We start from the raw sequence: 15,244 nt of genomic DNA on the forward strand, positions 1-15,244 counted from the left end.
AGGATGGAGATATGTTGTGAGAGGTTGAACATACAGGTAGTCTAGTAAAGGAGCCCTTTGAAGTGACTGTTAGACAATCAGATGTAAACATCATGACTGGTTGTGTTTATGCCACAATAAAAAGGTCATTCATTTGAAAAGTTAAATGACAATTCTTTACAACTAGGCCCATAGAGGTCCTATTGAATGAATAGGGATTCTATATGTAAATCGATGAATAGGCCCATTAAAAAAGTACATGCACGTATAGGAGGTTCCATACCGGGAAGAAATGAATCCTTTCACCCCTGCATACAGTATCATAGACATTGTGGCCTGGTTCCAGATCTGTTTGTAGCATCTTGCCAACACCTATGGTGTTTGGCATGACAACCGCCATATGAGTTGGTTATACAGCACAAACAGATCTGGGAACGGTCTGTAAGCACTGGTTTTACATGTCAAACCAGTCTGCATGGGCATGTGAGTGTGCAGTGTGGTGTGAATCTAACATCCTCTGATCTCTTTTGCCTTTAACCTTCCTCCTTCTGCTGGGACCTGTGGATGTTGCTGCCTTTGCTAGCTTATTGTGAGTACACATCGGATTACACATCCGGTTACACATCCGGTCACACATCTGATTACACATCTGGTTACACATCCGGTCACACATCCGGTTACACATCTGGTTACATATCCGGTTACACATCTGGTTACACATCTGGTTAGATATCCGGTTACATATCTGGTTACACATCGGGTTACATATCCGGTTACACATCTGGTTACACATCCAGTCACACATCTGGTTACACATCCGTCACACATCTGGTTACACATCTGGTTACACATCCGGTCACACATATGGTTACACAGCCGGTTACACATCTGGTTACACATACAGTCACACATCTGGTTACACATCTGATTACACATCTGGTTACACATACAGTCACACATATGGTTACACATCCGGTTACACATCCAGTTACACATCCGGTCTCACATCCAGTTACACATCCGGTTACACATCTGGTTACACAGATGGTAACACATCCAGTCACACATCTGATTACACATCTGGTTACACATTCGGTCACACATGCGGCCACACATCCGGTTACACATCTGGTTACACATCTGGTTACACATCCGATTACACATCCAGTTACACATCTGGTTACACATCTGGTTACACATCAGGCCACACATCTGATTATACATCCGGTCACACATCCGTTTACACATCCGATTACACATCCGGTTACACATCTGGTTACACATCTGGTTACACGTCAATTACACATCTGGCCAAACCATGTTCTCATCTGAATTGTTCTGCTGATACACATACTTAACTGAAAGCAATCATGTTTTGGTGTTACTAGGACATTTGCTTGGAAGATTTTGCATTATTTGAATACATACAGTATGTAAGAAATACATCATCCATATTTTCAGTGGAAGAAATACAGCCAGTTATGATTTAATACTGACAATTTGCTAATGACTGCTTGTTGTTTTGTGTGACTCCAGGTGATTTCGCCGGGGATGGAGAATGACCACATCTTCCATATGACTGGGTCCGGTGCTGACCAGGACCCCAAGGGTGTGTTCACCATCAACAGGGTGACCGGAGAGGTGTCCGTCAGCCAAGAGCTGGACAGAGAGGCCATCAGCTCCTACACGGTGAGTACATACCTCACACAGCCGAAAGAAAGACAGACATTTTGATTCCATCCCCTGATGCTTTTATTCATTCATGTACAACAAAATATGTGTAAAACGTAACATTAGAGAGATAGTAGAGGTGTTTGGGTTTCAACCACAGACTTAGATTCCAGATCTAGGCTGTGCATTTATCTGGCAGAATCAGTCTGAGAGAAAATGGACTCAAATTCTCTCATGGGTGACTTGATGCTATCAGTCACAAGTTGAAGGTTTGTGATAAAAGAGTCATAAGAAGACTGCGAGAATCTAGTTTATTGAAATGCCTCTGGGGTGTCTTCCTGACTAAAGCATTCCCTTGCAAAAGAGAGTGATTCTTTCTTCAAGTCACACACAATTGATTGTATCCCACTTGCAGTGATAGACACAAGTCTAGTTAGTTGAGTGCATGTTCGTAGATGTGACTTTGCTTTTTTAATGACTGTCAATGGAGTGTGTGGCTAAACATAAGTGTCTGGGGTGTTTGATTGGTGGTGAAGTAGAAGGAAGGAGCAGGCTTCTGAGAGAGGGGCAGAGGGAGACAGCAGGCCCAGGTGGGATTAAACCAGAGACACAGCCAAGCACTTGACATTTACATCTCTCTCCTGAGCTCTCCCCAGCTACACACAACACGCAAGCACATACAGTGCATTCGGAAAGTATTCAGACTCCTTGACTTAAAAAAAACAAAATCCAGCTCATAAGTCTACACACAATACCCCATAATGACAAAGCACCATTTATTAAAAATAAAAAACTGAAATATCACATTTACATAAGTATTCAGACCTTTTACTCAATAGTTTGTTGAAGCACCTTTGGCAGCGATTACAGCCTTGGGTCTTTTTGGGTATGACGCTACAAGCTTGGCACACCTGTATTTGTGGATTTAAGAATGATGAAGGCCACTGTGTTCTTGGGGACCTTCAATGCTGCAGACATTTTTTGGTATCCATCCCCAGATCTGTGCCTCGACACAATCCTGTCTCGGAGCTCTACGGACAATCCCTCGACCTCATGGATTGGTTTTTGCTCTGACATACACTGTCAACTGTGGGACCTAATATAGAGAGGTGTGTGCCTTTCCAAATCATGTCCAATCAATTGAATTTACCACAGGTGGACTCCAATCAAGTTGTAGAAACATCTCAATTTCGAGTCTCATAGCAAATGGTCTGAATACACACACACACATGCACACACACACACACACACATGTACACACAGCCTCCAATCTCAGTCCCCACTGGCAAGCATGCACACATCATTTTTTTAAATTGATTTTATTTAACCTTTATTTAACGAGGTAAGTCTTTAAACCACTGCCATTTCACTTGAGTTAAATGTAGATTTTGATTAAGGATGTGACTGTGTCCACCTGCGTGAGTGTCTGAGGAGTTGTGTAGTTGTCTGTGTTCGATGGTTTAACTTATGACATATCAGTGGTTTAACAGTTTGTGTCGGTGTTGACTCTTTCATTGGAAGATGCTGTTTGTATTTAGTTGCTTACGTCCATATATGGCCTGTTGCCATGACATGCTTGGTGCTGGATGTTGCACTGTTAGTCACATTAGATCCAGAGAAAACATTGCTAAAAGGATAGCATGCAATTACTCTCTCTCCCTCTTGGTCTGCTACCAATGCACTGCCCAATTTAATTCAGAAATGTGGAAATGAGTCATGGATTGATGCCCAGGAGCGGCAGCATTATGATAATCCATTGCCTCCCCTGCTCTGCTATGTTTTAGAGCCTGCCTGGCCCACTCATAACACATTGTGTTATTGGAGCTCCACGCTAACTGCTTTATCAGTCACACAGATGCAAAGTTTGGGGCTTTCACCTGACTTTTCCCTAACACACACACACACACGCAGACACACACGCAGACACACACGCAGACACACACCCACACACACACGCACACACACACACGCACATACACGCACAACACACACACACGCAGACACGCAGACACACATGCAGACACACACGCAGACACACACCCACACACACACACGCACACACACGCACACACACCCACACACACACACACACACACACACACACACACACACACACACACACACACACACACACACACACACACACACACACACACACACACACACACGCACACACACACACACGCAGACACACACGCAGACACACACCCACACACACGCACATGCACACACACACACGCACATACACGCACAACACACACACACGCGTGCACACACACGCACGCACATTCACGCACACAAACACACACAGAGAAACAGAAACGGAGACACACACACTCTCTCTCTCTCTCTCTCTCTCTCTCTCTCTCTCTCTCTCTCTCTCTCTCTCTCTCTCTCTCTCTCTCTCTCTCTCTCTCTCTCTCTCTCTCTCTCTCTCTCTCTCTCTCTCTCTCTCTCTCTCTCATATACACACACACCCCCACCTCCACTGGGCTATGACCTCATGCCACTCATTCATCCTCTATACAGGCTGTTTACCAGAGCCCACAACATCATTCTGTTTCCTCCTCTGTCTCTCTCTCTCTCGCTCTCTCTCTCTCTCTCTCTCTCAGGAGGGAGTCTCTAACAGGATGTTGTTATATATTAATCTCTGTTGTAAACAGCACCGTTGATTTTTCTAGACTGACGCATTGTATTGTTAATGGTCTGAAATGTGAGGAAGGAACCACACGCTTTCCGCTGTTATGAAACACTCAGACAATATTCAGAGGTGAGAGAAGGAGGGAGAGAGATACTGTATAGAAGAACAACACAGACAACAGACGACGAGGACACGGGATCAGCAACTTCCCATGATTCGTAGTTTTTAACCGCTGCACTATTATAGTTATTGTATTTGCAGTTTTCTGCAGCTTACCCAAATCATTGACTTACTGCTGTTCAGTTGCTACCACCATATACAGAAATGAAGAACAGATGTAGACTGTTATTCCTTCACAATCAAATGCACTCATACAAATAAACGCAGGCTCATGTAAACAACAACAAATGAAAACAAAAGTTTAAAGCACTGACACAGTTTGTCCATGTGATACTTCCTGTCTCAGAACATTCATCTTTCTGTCTAAGCAAGCGTGGAATTCATATCTAGCAATCTCTCACACACTCTCCTTCCTATCCTCTCTCTCCTCCCCCTCCTCTCTCTCTCTCCATCTCCTCTCTCTTCTCCCTCTCCTCTCTCTCTTTCCATCTCCTCTCTCTCCTCCCTCTCCTCTCTCTCTCCATCTCCTCCCTCTCTCTCCATCTCCTCTCTCTCCTCCCTCTCATCTCTCTCCTCCCTCTCCTCTCTCTCCATCTCCTCTCTCTCTCTCCTCCCTCTCCTCTCTCTCCTCCCTCTCCTCTCTCTCTCCATCTCCTCTCTCTCCTCCCTCTCCTCTCTCTCCTCCCTCTCCTCTCTCTTCTCCTCTCTCTCTCTCCATCTCCTCTCTCTCTCTCCATCTCCTCTCTCTCCTCCCTCTCCTCTCTCTCACCTCCATCTCCTCTCTCTCCTCCCTCTCCTCTCTCTCCGCCCTCTCCTCTCTCTCCTTCCTCTCCTCTCTCTCTCTCCATCTCCTCTCTCTCCTCCCTCTCCTCTCTCTCTCTCCATCTCCTCTCTCTCCTCCCTCTCCTCTCTCTCCTCCCTCTCCTCTCTCTCTCTCCATCTCCTCTCTCTCCTCCCTCTCCTCTCTCTCCTCCCTCTCCTCTCTCTCCTCCCTCTCCTCTCTCTCTCCATCTCCTCCCTCTCCTCATCTCCTCTCTCTCCTCCCTCTCATCTCTCTCCTCCCTCTCCTCTCTCTCCATCTCCTCTCTCTCTCTCCTCCCTCTCCTCTCTCTCCTCCCTCTCCTCTCTCTCCTCCCTCTCCTCTCTCTCTCCTCCCTCTCCTCTCTCTCCTCCCTCTCCTCTCTCTCCTCCCTCTCCTCTCTCTCTCTCCATCTCCTCTCTCTCCTCCCTCTCCTCCCTCTCCTCTCTCTCCTCCCTCTCCTCTCTCTCCTCCCTCTCCTCTCTCTCCTCCATCTCCTCTCTCTCCGCCCTCTCCTCTCTCTCCTCCCTCTCCTCTCTCTCCTCCCTCTCCTCTCTCTCCTCCCTCTCCTCTCTCTCCTCCCTCTCCTCCCTCTCTCTCCATCTCCTCTCTCTCCTCCCTCTCCTCTCTCTCCTCCCTCTCATCTCTCTCCATCTCCTCTCTCTCTCTCCTCCCTCTCCTCTCTCTCCTCCCTCTCCTCTCTCTCCTCCCTCTCCTCTCTCTCTCCATCTCCTCTCTCTCCTCCCTCTCCTCTCTCTCCTCCATCTCCTCTCTCTCCTCCCTCTCCTCTCTCTCCTCCCTCTCCTCTCTCTCCATCTCCTCTCTCTCTCTCCTCCCTCTCCTCTCTCTCCTCCCTCTCCTCTCTCTCCTCCCTCTCCTCTCTCTCTCCATCTCCTCTCTCTCATCCCTCTCCTCTCTCTCCTCCCTCTCCTCTCTCTCCTCCCTCTCCTCTCTCTCTCTCCATCTCCTCTTTCTCCTCCCTCTCCTCTCTCTCCTCCCTCTCCTCTCTCTCCTCCCTCTCCTCTCTCTCCTCCATCTCCTCTCTCTCCTCCCTCTCCTCTCTCTCCACCCTCTCCTCTCTCTCCTCCCTCTCCTCTCTCCTCTCTCTCCGCCCTCTCCTCTCTCTCCTCCCTCTCCTCTCTCTCCGCCCTCTCCTCTCTCTCCTCCCTCTCCTCTCTCTCTCCATCTCCTCCCTCTCTCTCCATCTCCTCTCTCTCCTCCCTCTCCTCTCTCTCCTCCCTCTCATCTCTCTCCATCTCCTCTCTCTCTCTCCTCCCTCTCCTCTCTCTCTCCTCCCTCTCCTCTCTCTCCTCCCTCTCCTCTCTCTCTCCATCTCCTCTCTCTCCTCCCTCTCCTCTCTCTCCTCCCTCTCCTCTCTCTCTCTCCATCTCCTCTCTCCTCCCTTTCCTCTCTCTCCTCCCTCTCCTCTCTCTCCTCCCTCTCCTCTCTCTCCTCCATCTCCTCCCTCTCCTCCCTCTCTCTCCATCTCCTCTCTCTCCTCCCTCTCCTTTCTCTCCATCTCCTCCATCTCCCCCCTCTCCTCCCTCTCCTCTCTCTTTCTCCTTCTCCTCTCTCTCCTCCCTCTCCTCTCTCTCCTCCCTCTCCTCTCTCTCCTCCCTCTCCTCTCTCTCTCTCCATCTCTCTCCCTCTCATTCGATGGTCATGGTCTTTATAGTTCTCATGTAAAGGCTCTATTATCATTGGTCTGGACTGCAGCTTGTCCCCATGCCCATACCCATGTCAGGCTTGGTAAATCCCCCTCAGATGGAGTCTGGCTCAGGGTAGATGACAGATGACAGTAGCCTCTCCCTCTGCTGCTGGAGACTCTGAGCTCCCAAATGCATTGGAGTGTTTTTTTAGTCTGTCTGATCCCTAGTGCAGCACAGAGCACATGAGCAGGTCACTCACTCCTGTATAGGACTTGAGAGGGATTTCATGATTACTTACAGTTGTACAGTTGGAGACGCAGCCATTTCCATAGAAACAAGACACAAAGGAAGTTGAAGAAGATAGAGGATTTAGAGAAGAAGAAAACAAGCAGAAGCTCCTGGGTATAAGGATATAAGTGAGCTGTTATCATTGGCTGAGGTGTGTAAAGGTATGAGAGAGCTGGAGGAGAGTTTAAAGGACTGGACATCCGTCTGTAGCCAGACACACAGCCAGACTCTGAGATAGAACTTGAGAAGATAACAAACACTACACACAGTTTAAAAGGTGTGTTTGAGGAAGTTTGGCTATGCATGTAGGTGTATATTTGACTGTGTGTGTCTGTATATCTGACCAGTCAATGCTCTGTTCTTTTAAAGATAGTCTGCCCTCTGTAGACCTAAACCATCTTTGGCAGCGCATTGATGTTGTTGGACAGAATCGTGTGAGTGTTTGTCTGCTTGTTGTGCATGTACTGTATGGTCAGCACACTGTGAAATAGCTTCCTGGCAACAAGGCTAACCAATTCCCTGTTATCTGAAAGGAAGGTTAACTCATAATAGTTGTTCCTCCTCACTACCAAAAGGCTGACAAAAAAGGTTTTTACAGAGTCTCTCAGCTGGGTTGAGACTGGCACATGAAAGCTGAGAGAATGGGGATCAGGGGACAGAGACATGCTCCCGATGCCAGATCAAATTACTGCTCTCAGATAAGACCTATTCCTCAATGCTCCCAGACGCCGCTGTAGAATGACACAATGGCAGCACAACCTCATCCCCCAGCTTACTGCAGTCTACTCAGCCTCATAGATACTGACAGCAGGGCGATGAGAGACAAGGAGGAGGAGCCACAGGAGAGAACCGAGAGAGATGGAGATGGAGAGAGAGACAGAGAGCATATACAGTATATATATATATAGAGAGAGAGAGTATGGAGTAAGAGAGAGGGAAAGAGAGCGAGGGAGAGAGAGAGAGATGGAAAAGAGAGAGGGAAAAAGAGAGAGAATTTAGGAGTGAGAGAAGAGACAGATAATGAAAGAGAAAGAAATTCAATAATCCATCAGGAATAATATATGTTTGCTGTTGTCTCTTTGTATGAGTTAAGGTACCACACTGTTCCCGCTCTCTGTACTATTGCTGCTACAGAACATTACTGCATATTTTCCTGATGATTTATCTGACAGTGTGCTGCAGCTTGGGGTCTGACTATTTCCTCCACATAGTTCAGGAGCACAGTAGCCGTGATTTCTCCTCCCCTTCCAGCTAGTTGAGAGTAGGTTTTCTCGGTGTGGTGGTGTTGCTCTCCTGCTGTCCCCATAAGCTCAGCCACCAGAGGGGCAATATCGTTTACATTTGCCAAAAGGAATGTTTTGATCCACTGTAGGGTAGTAATGGAATCACTGTATCCAACAGCTGTTTGTTCGCCATCGATCTGCCTCCCTCCCCTCTGTGGTCCTCAGGCCCTCGACAGTTGGCACACAGCTTCAGTGGTGCAGTCTTGCTCTCTCTCTCTGCCGGGGTCTCACATGGCCTCACATGGCCTCATCAGGGTAACTCATACCCTTCCTTACTTAATTACACACACAGTGTGTGCTCTACACCACGTCTGTGGCTCTGGAAGAAGACCAAGATAGACAAAACAAGTTGAGTTTGAACAAGTTGTGCAAACTGTGTGTGTGTACGAAGCTTACATGCTTTTGTCCCACTGGGATGCTAGGGGTGTTAACCATTTATATGCTAGGGGTGTTAACCAATATAACTTTTAAAGTGGAAAACTGGAGGAGTCCAATATGTCAGTTGCACGTAGAATCAGTTATGGCTCTCATCAGGCACATATTTGTTGTACACAGTTTTTGTTGTTGTTGTTCTGAACCCACCTCCCGCAAGTTGCCGTGACATTGTCAAGTCCCCCCCCCCCCCGCCCACCCCAAGCAATACGACTGATAAATAGCTAACAACATAGCTACACAGACTATCTGAGTTAACCTTGTATCTTTATTGACCTTTTACTTCAATAGTTTTCACTGTCTCTTTGCACACTCACAGGGCCCTACACACTCACACACACTGTCACTCCAACACGCACTCACGCACTCACGCACTCACACACGCACTCCATCACTCCATCATTTGTTCTCTCACACATAATATTCACATAAATTTGTACTGACTCCACACACCTGCACACACACTAATATGCAAGCTGCACTCATTTCGGTAGCCATGAAGTGCTTTGAAAGGCTGGTCATGGCTCACATCAACACCATCATGCCAGAAACCCTAGACCCACTCCAATTTGCATACCGCCCCAACAGATCCACAGATGATGCAATCTCTATTGCACTCCACACTGCCCTTTCCCATCTGGACAAAAGGAACACTTATGTGAGAATGCTGTTCATTGACTATAACTCAGCGTTCAACACCATAGTGCCCTCAAAGCTCATCAATAAGCTAAGGACCTTGGGACTAAACACCTCCCTCTGCAACTGGATCCTGCACTTCCTGATGGGCCGCCTCCAGGTGGTAAGGGTAGGTAACAACACATCTGCCATGCTGATTCTCAACACTGGGGCCCCTCAGGGGTGCGTGCTTAGTCCCCTCCTGTACTCCCTGTTCACCCACGACTCTGTGGCCAAGCACGACTCCAACACCATCATTAAGTTAGCTGACGACACAACAGTGGTAGGCCTGATCACCGACAAGACAACAATGAGGCAGCCTAGAGGGAGGAGGTCAGAGATTGCCAGGACAACAACCTCTCTCTCAATGTGAGCAAGACAAAGGAGCTGATCGTAGACTATAGAAAAAGGAGGGCCGGGCATGCCCCCATTAACATCGACCGGACTGAAGTGGAGCGGGTCGAGAGTTTCAAGTTCCTTGGTGTCCACATCACCAACAAATTATCATGGTCCAAACACACCAAGATAGTTGTGAAGAGGGCATGACAACACCTTTGCCCCCTCAGGAGACTGAAAATATTTGGCATTGGTCCACAGATCATCAAAAAAAGTTCTACAGCAGCACCATCGAGAGCATCCTAATCGGTTGCATCACCGCCTCTATTTCTTGAACTGCATTGTTGGTTAAGAGCTTGTAAGTAAGCATTTCATGTTGCATTTCATGTTATATGTATTTGGCGCATGTGACGAATACAATTTGATTTGATTTTATACTGTTGCCTAGCCCCCTTACCCCTATACATATCTACCTCCATCACTCCAGTATCCATGTCCCCTTACCCCTATACATATCTACCCCCATCACTCCAGTATCCCTGTCCCCTTACCCCTATACATATCTACCCCCATCACTCCAGTATCCCTGTCCCCTTACCCCTATACATATCTACCTCCATCACTCCAGTATCCCTGTCTCCTTCCCCCTATACATATCTACCTCCATCACTCCAGTATCCCTGTCCCCTTACCCCTATACATATCTACCTCCATCACTCCAGTATCCCTGTCTCCTTCCCCCTATACATATCTACCTCCATCACTCCAGTATCCCTGTCTCCTTCCCCCTATACATATCTACCTCCATCACTCCAGTATCCCTGTCCCCTTACCCCTATACATATCTACCTCCATCACTCCAGTATCCCTGTCCCCTTACCCCTATACATATGTACCTCCATCACTCCAGTATCCCTGTCTCCTTCCCCCTATACATATCTACCTCCATCACTCCAGTATCCCTGTCTCCTTCCCCCTATACATATCTACCTCCATCACTCCAGTATCCCTGTCCCCTTACCCCTATACATATGTACCTCCATCACTCCAGTATCCCTGTCTCCTTCCCCCTATACATATCTACCCCCATCACTCCAGTATCCCTGTCTCCTTCCCCCTATACATACCTACCTCCATCACTCCAGTATCCTTGTCTCCTTCCCCCTATACATATCTACCCCCATCACTCCAGTATCCCTGTCTCCTTCCCCCTATACATATCTACCCCAATCACTCCAGTATCCCTGTCTCCTTCCCCCTATACATATCTACCTCCATCACTCCAGTATCCCTGTACATGGAAATATGTTATTGGAACTGACTTTTTCAATATTTGCTGTATGTAGTATGCTTACTTACTTACTTGCTTTATTGTGTATTTCATATTTCCTATTCTTATTTCTTGTGTGTTTTTTTCTAGTCATGCATTGTTATTGATTAATGCATTGCTGGGTTTAGAGATGGCAAGAAAGGCATTTCACTGTACCAGTATCCAAACATGCATGGATTGAGATGCGGTCACTGCTCGAGTGTGTGTAGCTACTAGCTACATAGTTTCCATATCAACAGTATTGCCACAGCAGCATATTATTTGATTTACACTTGATAATACAACATGTTGGGTCTAATTGGCTGATACGCGCAGCAGAGAGAGGCAGAAAGACAGAGAGGAGCGGCTGCATCAACGACCCTCTGACTCAACTCCATCCTTACTTCAGTCGGTAGGTGCACATGAGTCAGGGCAGCAGCAACACAGGTTGTCTAAACTCTAGCTAACCACTATATATTATACACTAAATATCCACACAAGCCACTAGCCAGCCAGCCATACTGTATATCATGAGTTAGAAGATGATGAATATTATATTATGAAGTTGTTATTCAAGAATTGATAATAAATCACAATCAGTAAAAAGACTCAAGCTTGCTCACTAGCAGATTTACATCAATCATCAATCATCAACATCATCGATCAGCTGATAGCCCACACTATCAGGGTTTTATTTTTTCATTTTGAGCACCTGCCTCCTCGTTGTGTTCCGGTCATTACTAATTACGCTCACTAATAGTTCTGATCCCAGAAGCCGTTAAATGTTCCAAATTCTAACCCAAAGTGCTGAACCAGCCGTTCACTCCTCCCTCTCCTTATGTGTGTCTGAGGCCTGCAGCCCTGCAGCAGCCAGGGACACACAGTAAAGTAGCACTCTGTCCCCATGATCACTTAGAATGAGGGAAAAGCACCCGACACAGCAGTCTGCAGACTGGGACTACTCTGTCTTGTTATGGATGGTCAACTCCTGAAAAAATTTGGGACAATATTCACCTTTTTTATAGTGCCCACTGGTGCTTGGGGTTTAGCTCTAGTGACATTCTTTATGGCTTTCTCCACTCATAGCTTATGGATGGTGTGGAAATAAAACATGAAATATTCAGAGGTAGATTAAAATCTCCATTACCCTAAAGAGAGCTTAAAGGCAAATGGGTCTAGGACTGGAGGTCTCCTCTCTTTCTGGTCTTAGAGCTAGTTTTAGCTTCAGCCACAGACCTACTGTAGCACTGTGGTTCTGGTCTTCTCTCCGACCTCAGAGGAAGGGTTTACTGCAGATCAAACTGGTGTGTTCTGTTTACTCACTGGCTGCTAATCAATTCAGAACACCCAGACAACAGCGGCTCATTGTCGTGTTTTGATGTGGAATTAAACTGTTACATTCTGCCTTTAGTGACTTTGTCAATACATCAGTGTTACAGTGTAATGTCAGCCAAGGTTGGGCAGGGGATGACAGTATTGAATAACTCCCCCTCCCATCCCTGGCCTTTAATGATGATTGATTAACATTCGCCGGGTAATGTTCTGCATTCTCACAAGGTCACTTTATATCACCATATTAATGATACAGCCTGAAAAGATGAAATCAATGTATGCGATTATATGATATACTGTACAAATGCAACAGATGCTTGTTATTTCTGTCTGTGTACTAGACGAATCACATTCGTCTAGTAAAATATCAGAAGTCTTGTGGTGTTCAGAGGTCAGTCCCACTGAGATGTAGAATCAGATTAACACCTGCATATTTGACGCAGTAACAAAGCAAACAATATAATAAATATTTGCCTGTGAACAATCTCTGGAACTTTGGCGACTAATAAGTCTTTTTTTAAACCTCCCACTTTGGGCTGGATGTGTCAATGTGTAGTTCATACATGCATAATCTGTGGGCCCCCTAGCAATATGGGTTCTAGCCAATGAGCTCGCCATTTGAGTGAGAGAGAGAAAGAGAGCGATGGCATGGTGCACAAGTCTGCACATATGGGATGAAATACACCATTTTCAGGAACCACTTTTGGCTCGTGAACGCTACTTTCAGAACTACTGGCTAAAATGTATACAAAAATAACTTGAGAATCTCTTTAACCCAGAAGTAAAATCAAGCATGATTTGGTCAGCTGCGTGATTAACTTCTGTGTTCATACGTGTTTGAAATGAAGAGTTCCAGCAAACACGAAGTCTCCACCCTTGCAAAGAAACTCTCAGCCAAAGACCCCCCCATCCCCCCCACCCACCTTCCGATCCATGTGGGCGCACGTGCGAAGCAGTTTAAGCACTGCCTTCGCCCATTCCTGATACGTAATAACCAGTGAAGAAAATCTAAAAACTGTCCCGGCAGTTTCTTCGGTCTACACGCAGAATCTGTCCGCGGGAGATTAGCCTGTGAATGTTAAGAACATGGCTCAACGGACTGGGCAACATGTTCACTCGGATTTAATGTGGAACATTATTTTCTAATTAAGTTCAATTAGAGTGAAAAATAATGTTAATGAGATGGAAATGGAAAGGAACAGAGAGAGAAAGATAGAGAGATGAAGAGAGGGAAGGGAAGAGAGAGTGTGAGAGAGAGAGAGAGAGAGAGAGAGAGAGAGAGAGAGAGAGAGAGACATAGAGGGAAGGGAAGAGAGAGAGAGAGAGACATAGAGGGAAGGGAAGAGGGAAAGAGAGAGAGAGAGAGAGAGAGAGAGAGAGAGAGAGAGAGAGACATAGAGGGAAGGGAAGAGAGAGAGAGAGAGAGAGAGCGACATAGAGGGAAGGGAAGAGAGAGAGAGAGAGAGAGACAGAGGGAAGGGAAGAGAGAGAGAGAGAGAGAGAGAGAGAGAGAGAGGGAAATTTAGAGAGTGAGCGAGACAGAGAGAGAGAGAGATGAAGAGAGGGAAGGGGAGAGAGAATGAGAGAGAGAGACAAAGAGACAGACAGACAGACAGACAGACAGACAGACAGACAGACAGACAGACAGACAGACAGACAGAGGGAAGGGGATAGAGAGTGAGAGACAGACAGACAGACAGACAGACAGACAGACAGACAGACAGACAGACAGACAGACAGACAGACAGACAGACAGACAGACAGACAGACAGACAGACAGACAGAGAGGGAAGGGGATAGAGAGTGAGAGAAAGAGAGACAGACAGACAGACACAGACACAGACACAGACACAGACACAGACACAGACACAGACACAGACACAGACACAGACAGACAGACAGACAGACAGACAGACAGACAGACAGACAGACAGACAGACAGACAGACAGACAGACAGACAGACAGACAGGGACATGGATGGAGAGAGCTGCTTTTCTCTCCGACCATCCTCACCATCAGCATCACCATGGCGACAAGCTCGGGGTCAGTCGGGTCGGGAGGAGAGGGATGCAGCGTGCTGATTGGTGGGTGGATGATGGGCAGGCAGAGTGTGGAGTGGTAAATAACACACTCATTTAGCCAGGTGACATGTTGAGTGTTCTGTCCTGTTGAGTGTTGCTCACGTGTTCGGACAGCCACAACATGCCTTGAGTTCAGTGTGTGGGAGGGGGTGGGGGGTGCTGGGGCGAGGGGCAGATGGCTCTAAATTGTCAACCCTGGGATTTCTATGGTGACTAGTACAGCAGATGTAGCCTGTAAATGAGACACTGGCATGATTCTTCTGGAGAAAACCCAATGCATGAATGACACCCACACCAATAGCATGATTGCTTACACATTATATGATATTACACCAAACGCCAGAAGCACCGTGAATGGCATACATCTACACTAATAGATAGCACTGTTACTCCCTACCCAGTATATTACTTCCACTAGATATACTATTACTCACACATTCATTCAGAATGTGCATGCACTTCATGTTAATAAATTAATTGGCAGTGCTGCTGTCCAAGTGTTGTGGGCACAGGAACAAACACATATTTTAGTCATTTTTATTATAATTTTTTTGCAGACACTCTTATCCAGTATTTCCATACTGGTCCCCCTTGGGAATCAAACCCAGATCCCTGCCACTGCAAGCACCATGCTTGCAACGGCATGCA

General features: G+C 46.7%; 1 protein-coding gene across 1 annotated transcript in view; it reads left to right on the top strand.

The window, feature by feature from the left end:
• The window catches only part of cdh13 (cadherin 13, H-cadherin (heart)), a 526,046-nt gene that overhangs the window by 239,637 nt on the left and 271,165 nt on the right, over positions 1 to 15,244 (top strand). Inside the window, exon 5 of the mRNA XM_071326199.1 lies at positions 1,516 to 1,668. Within this exon, the coding sequence (XP_071182300.1) occupies positions 1,516 to 1,668 (153 nt within the window). The remainder of the gene's footprint in view (positions 1 to 1,515; positions 1,669 to 15,244) is intronic.

The sequence above is a fragment of the Salvelinus alpinus genome, chromosome 9 (assembly GCF_045679555.1).
Source record: "Salvelinus alpinus chromosome 9, SLU_Salpinus.1, whole genome shotgun sequence".
NCBI lineage: Eukaryota > Metazoa > Chordata > Actinopteri > Salmoniformes > Salmonidae > Salvelinus > Salvelinus alpinus.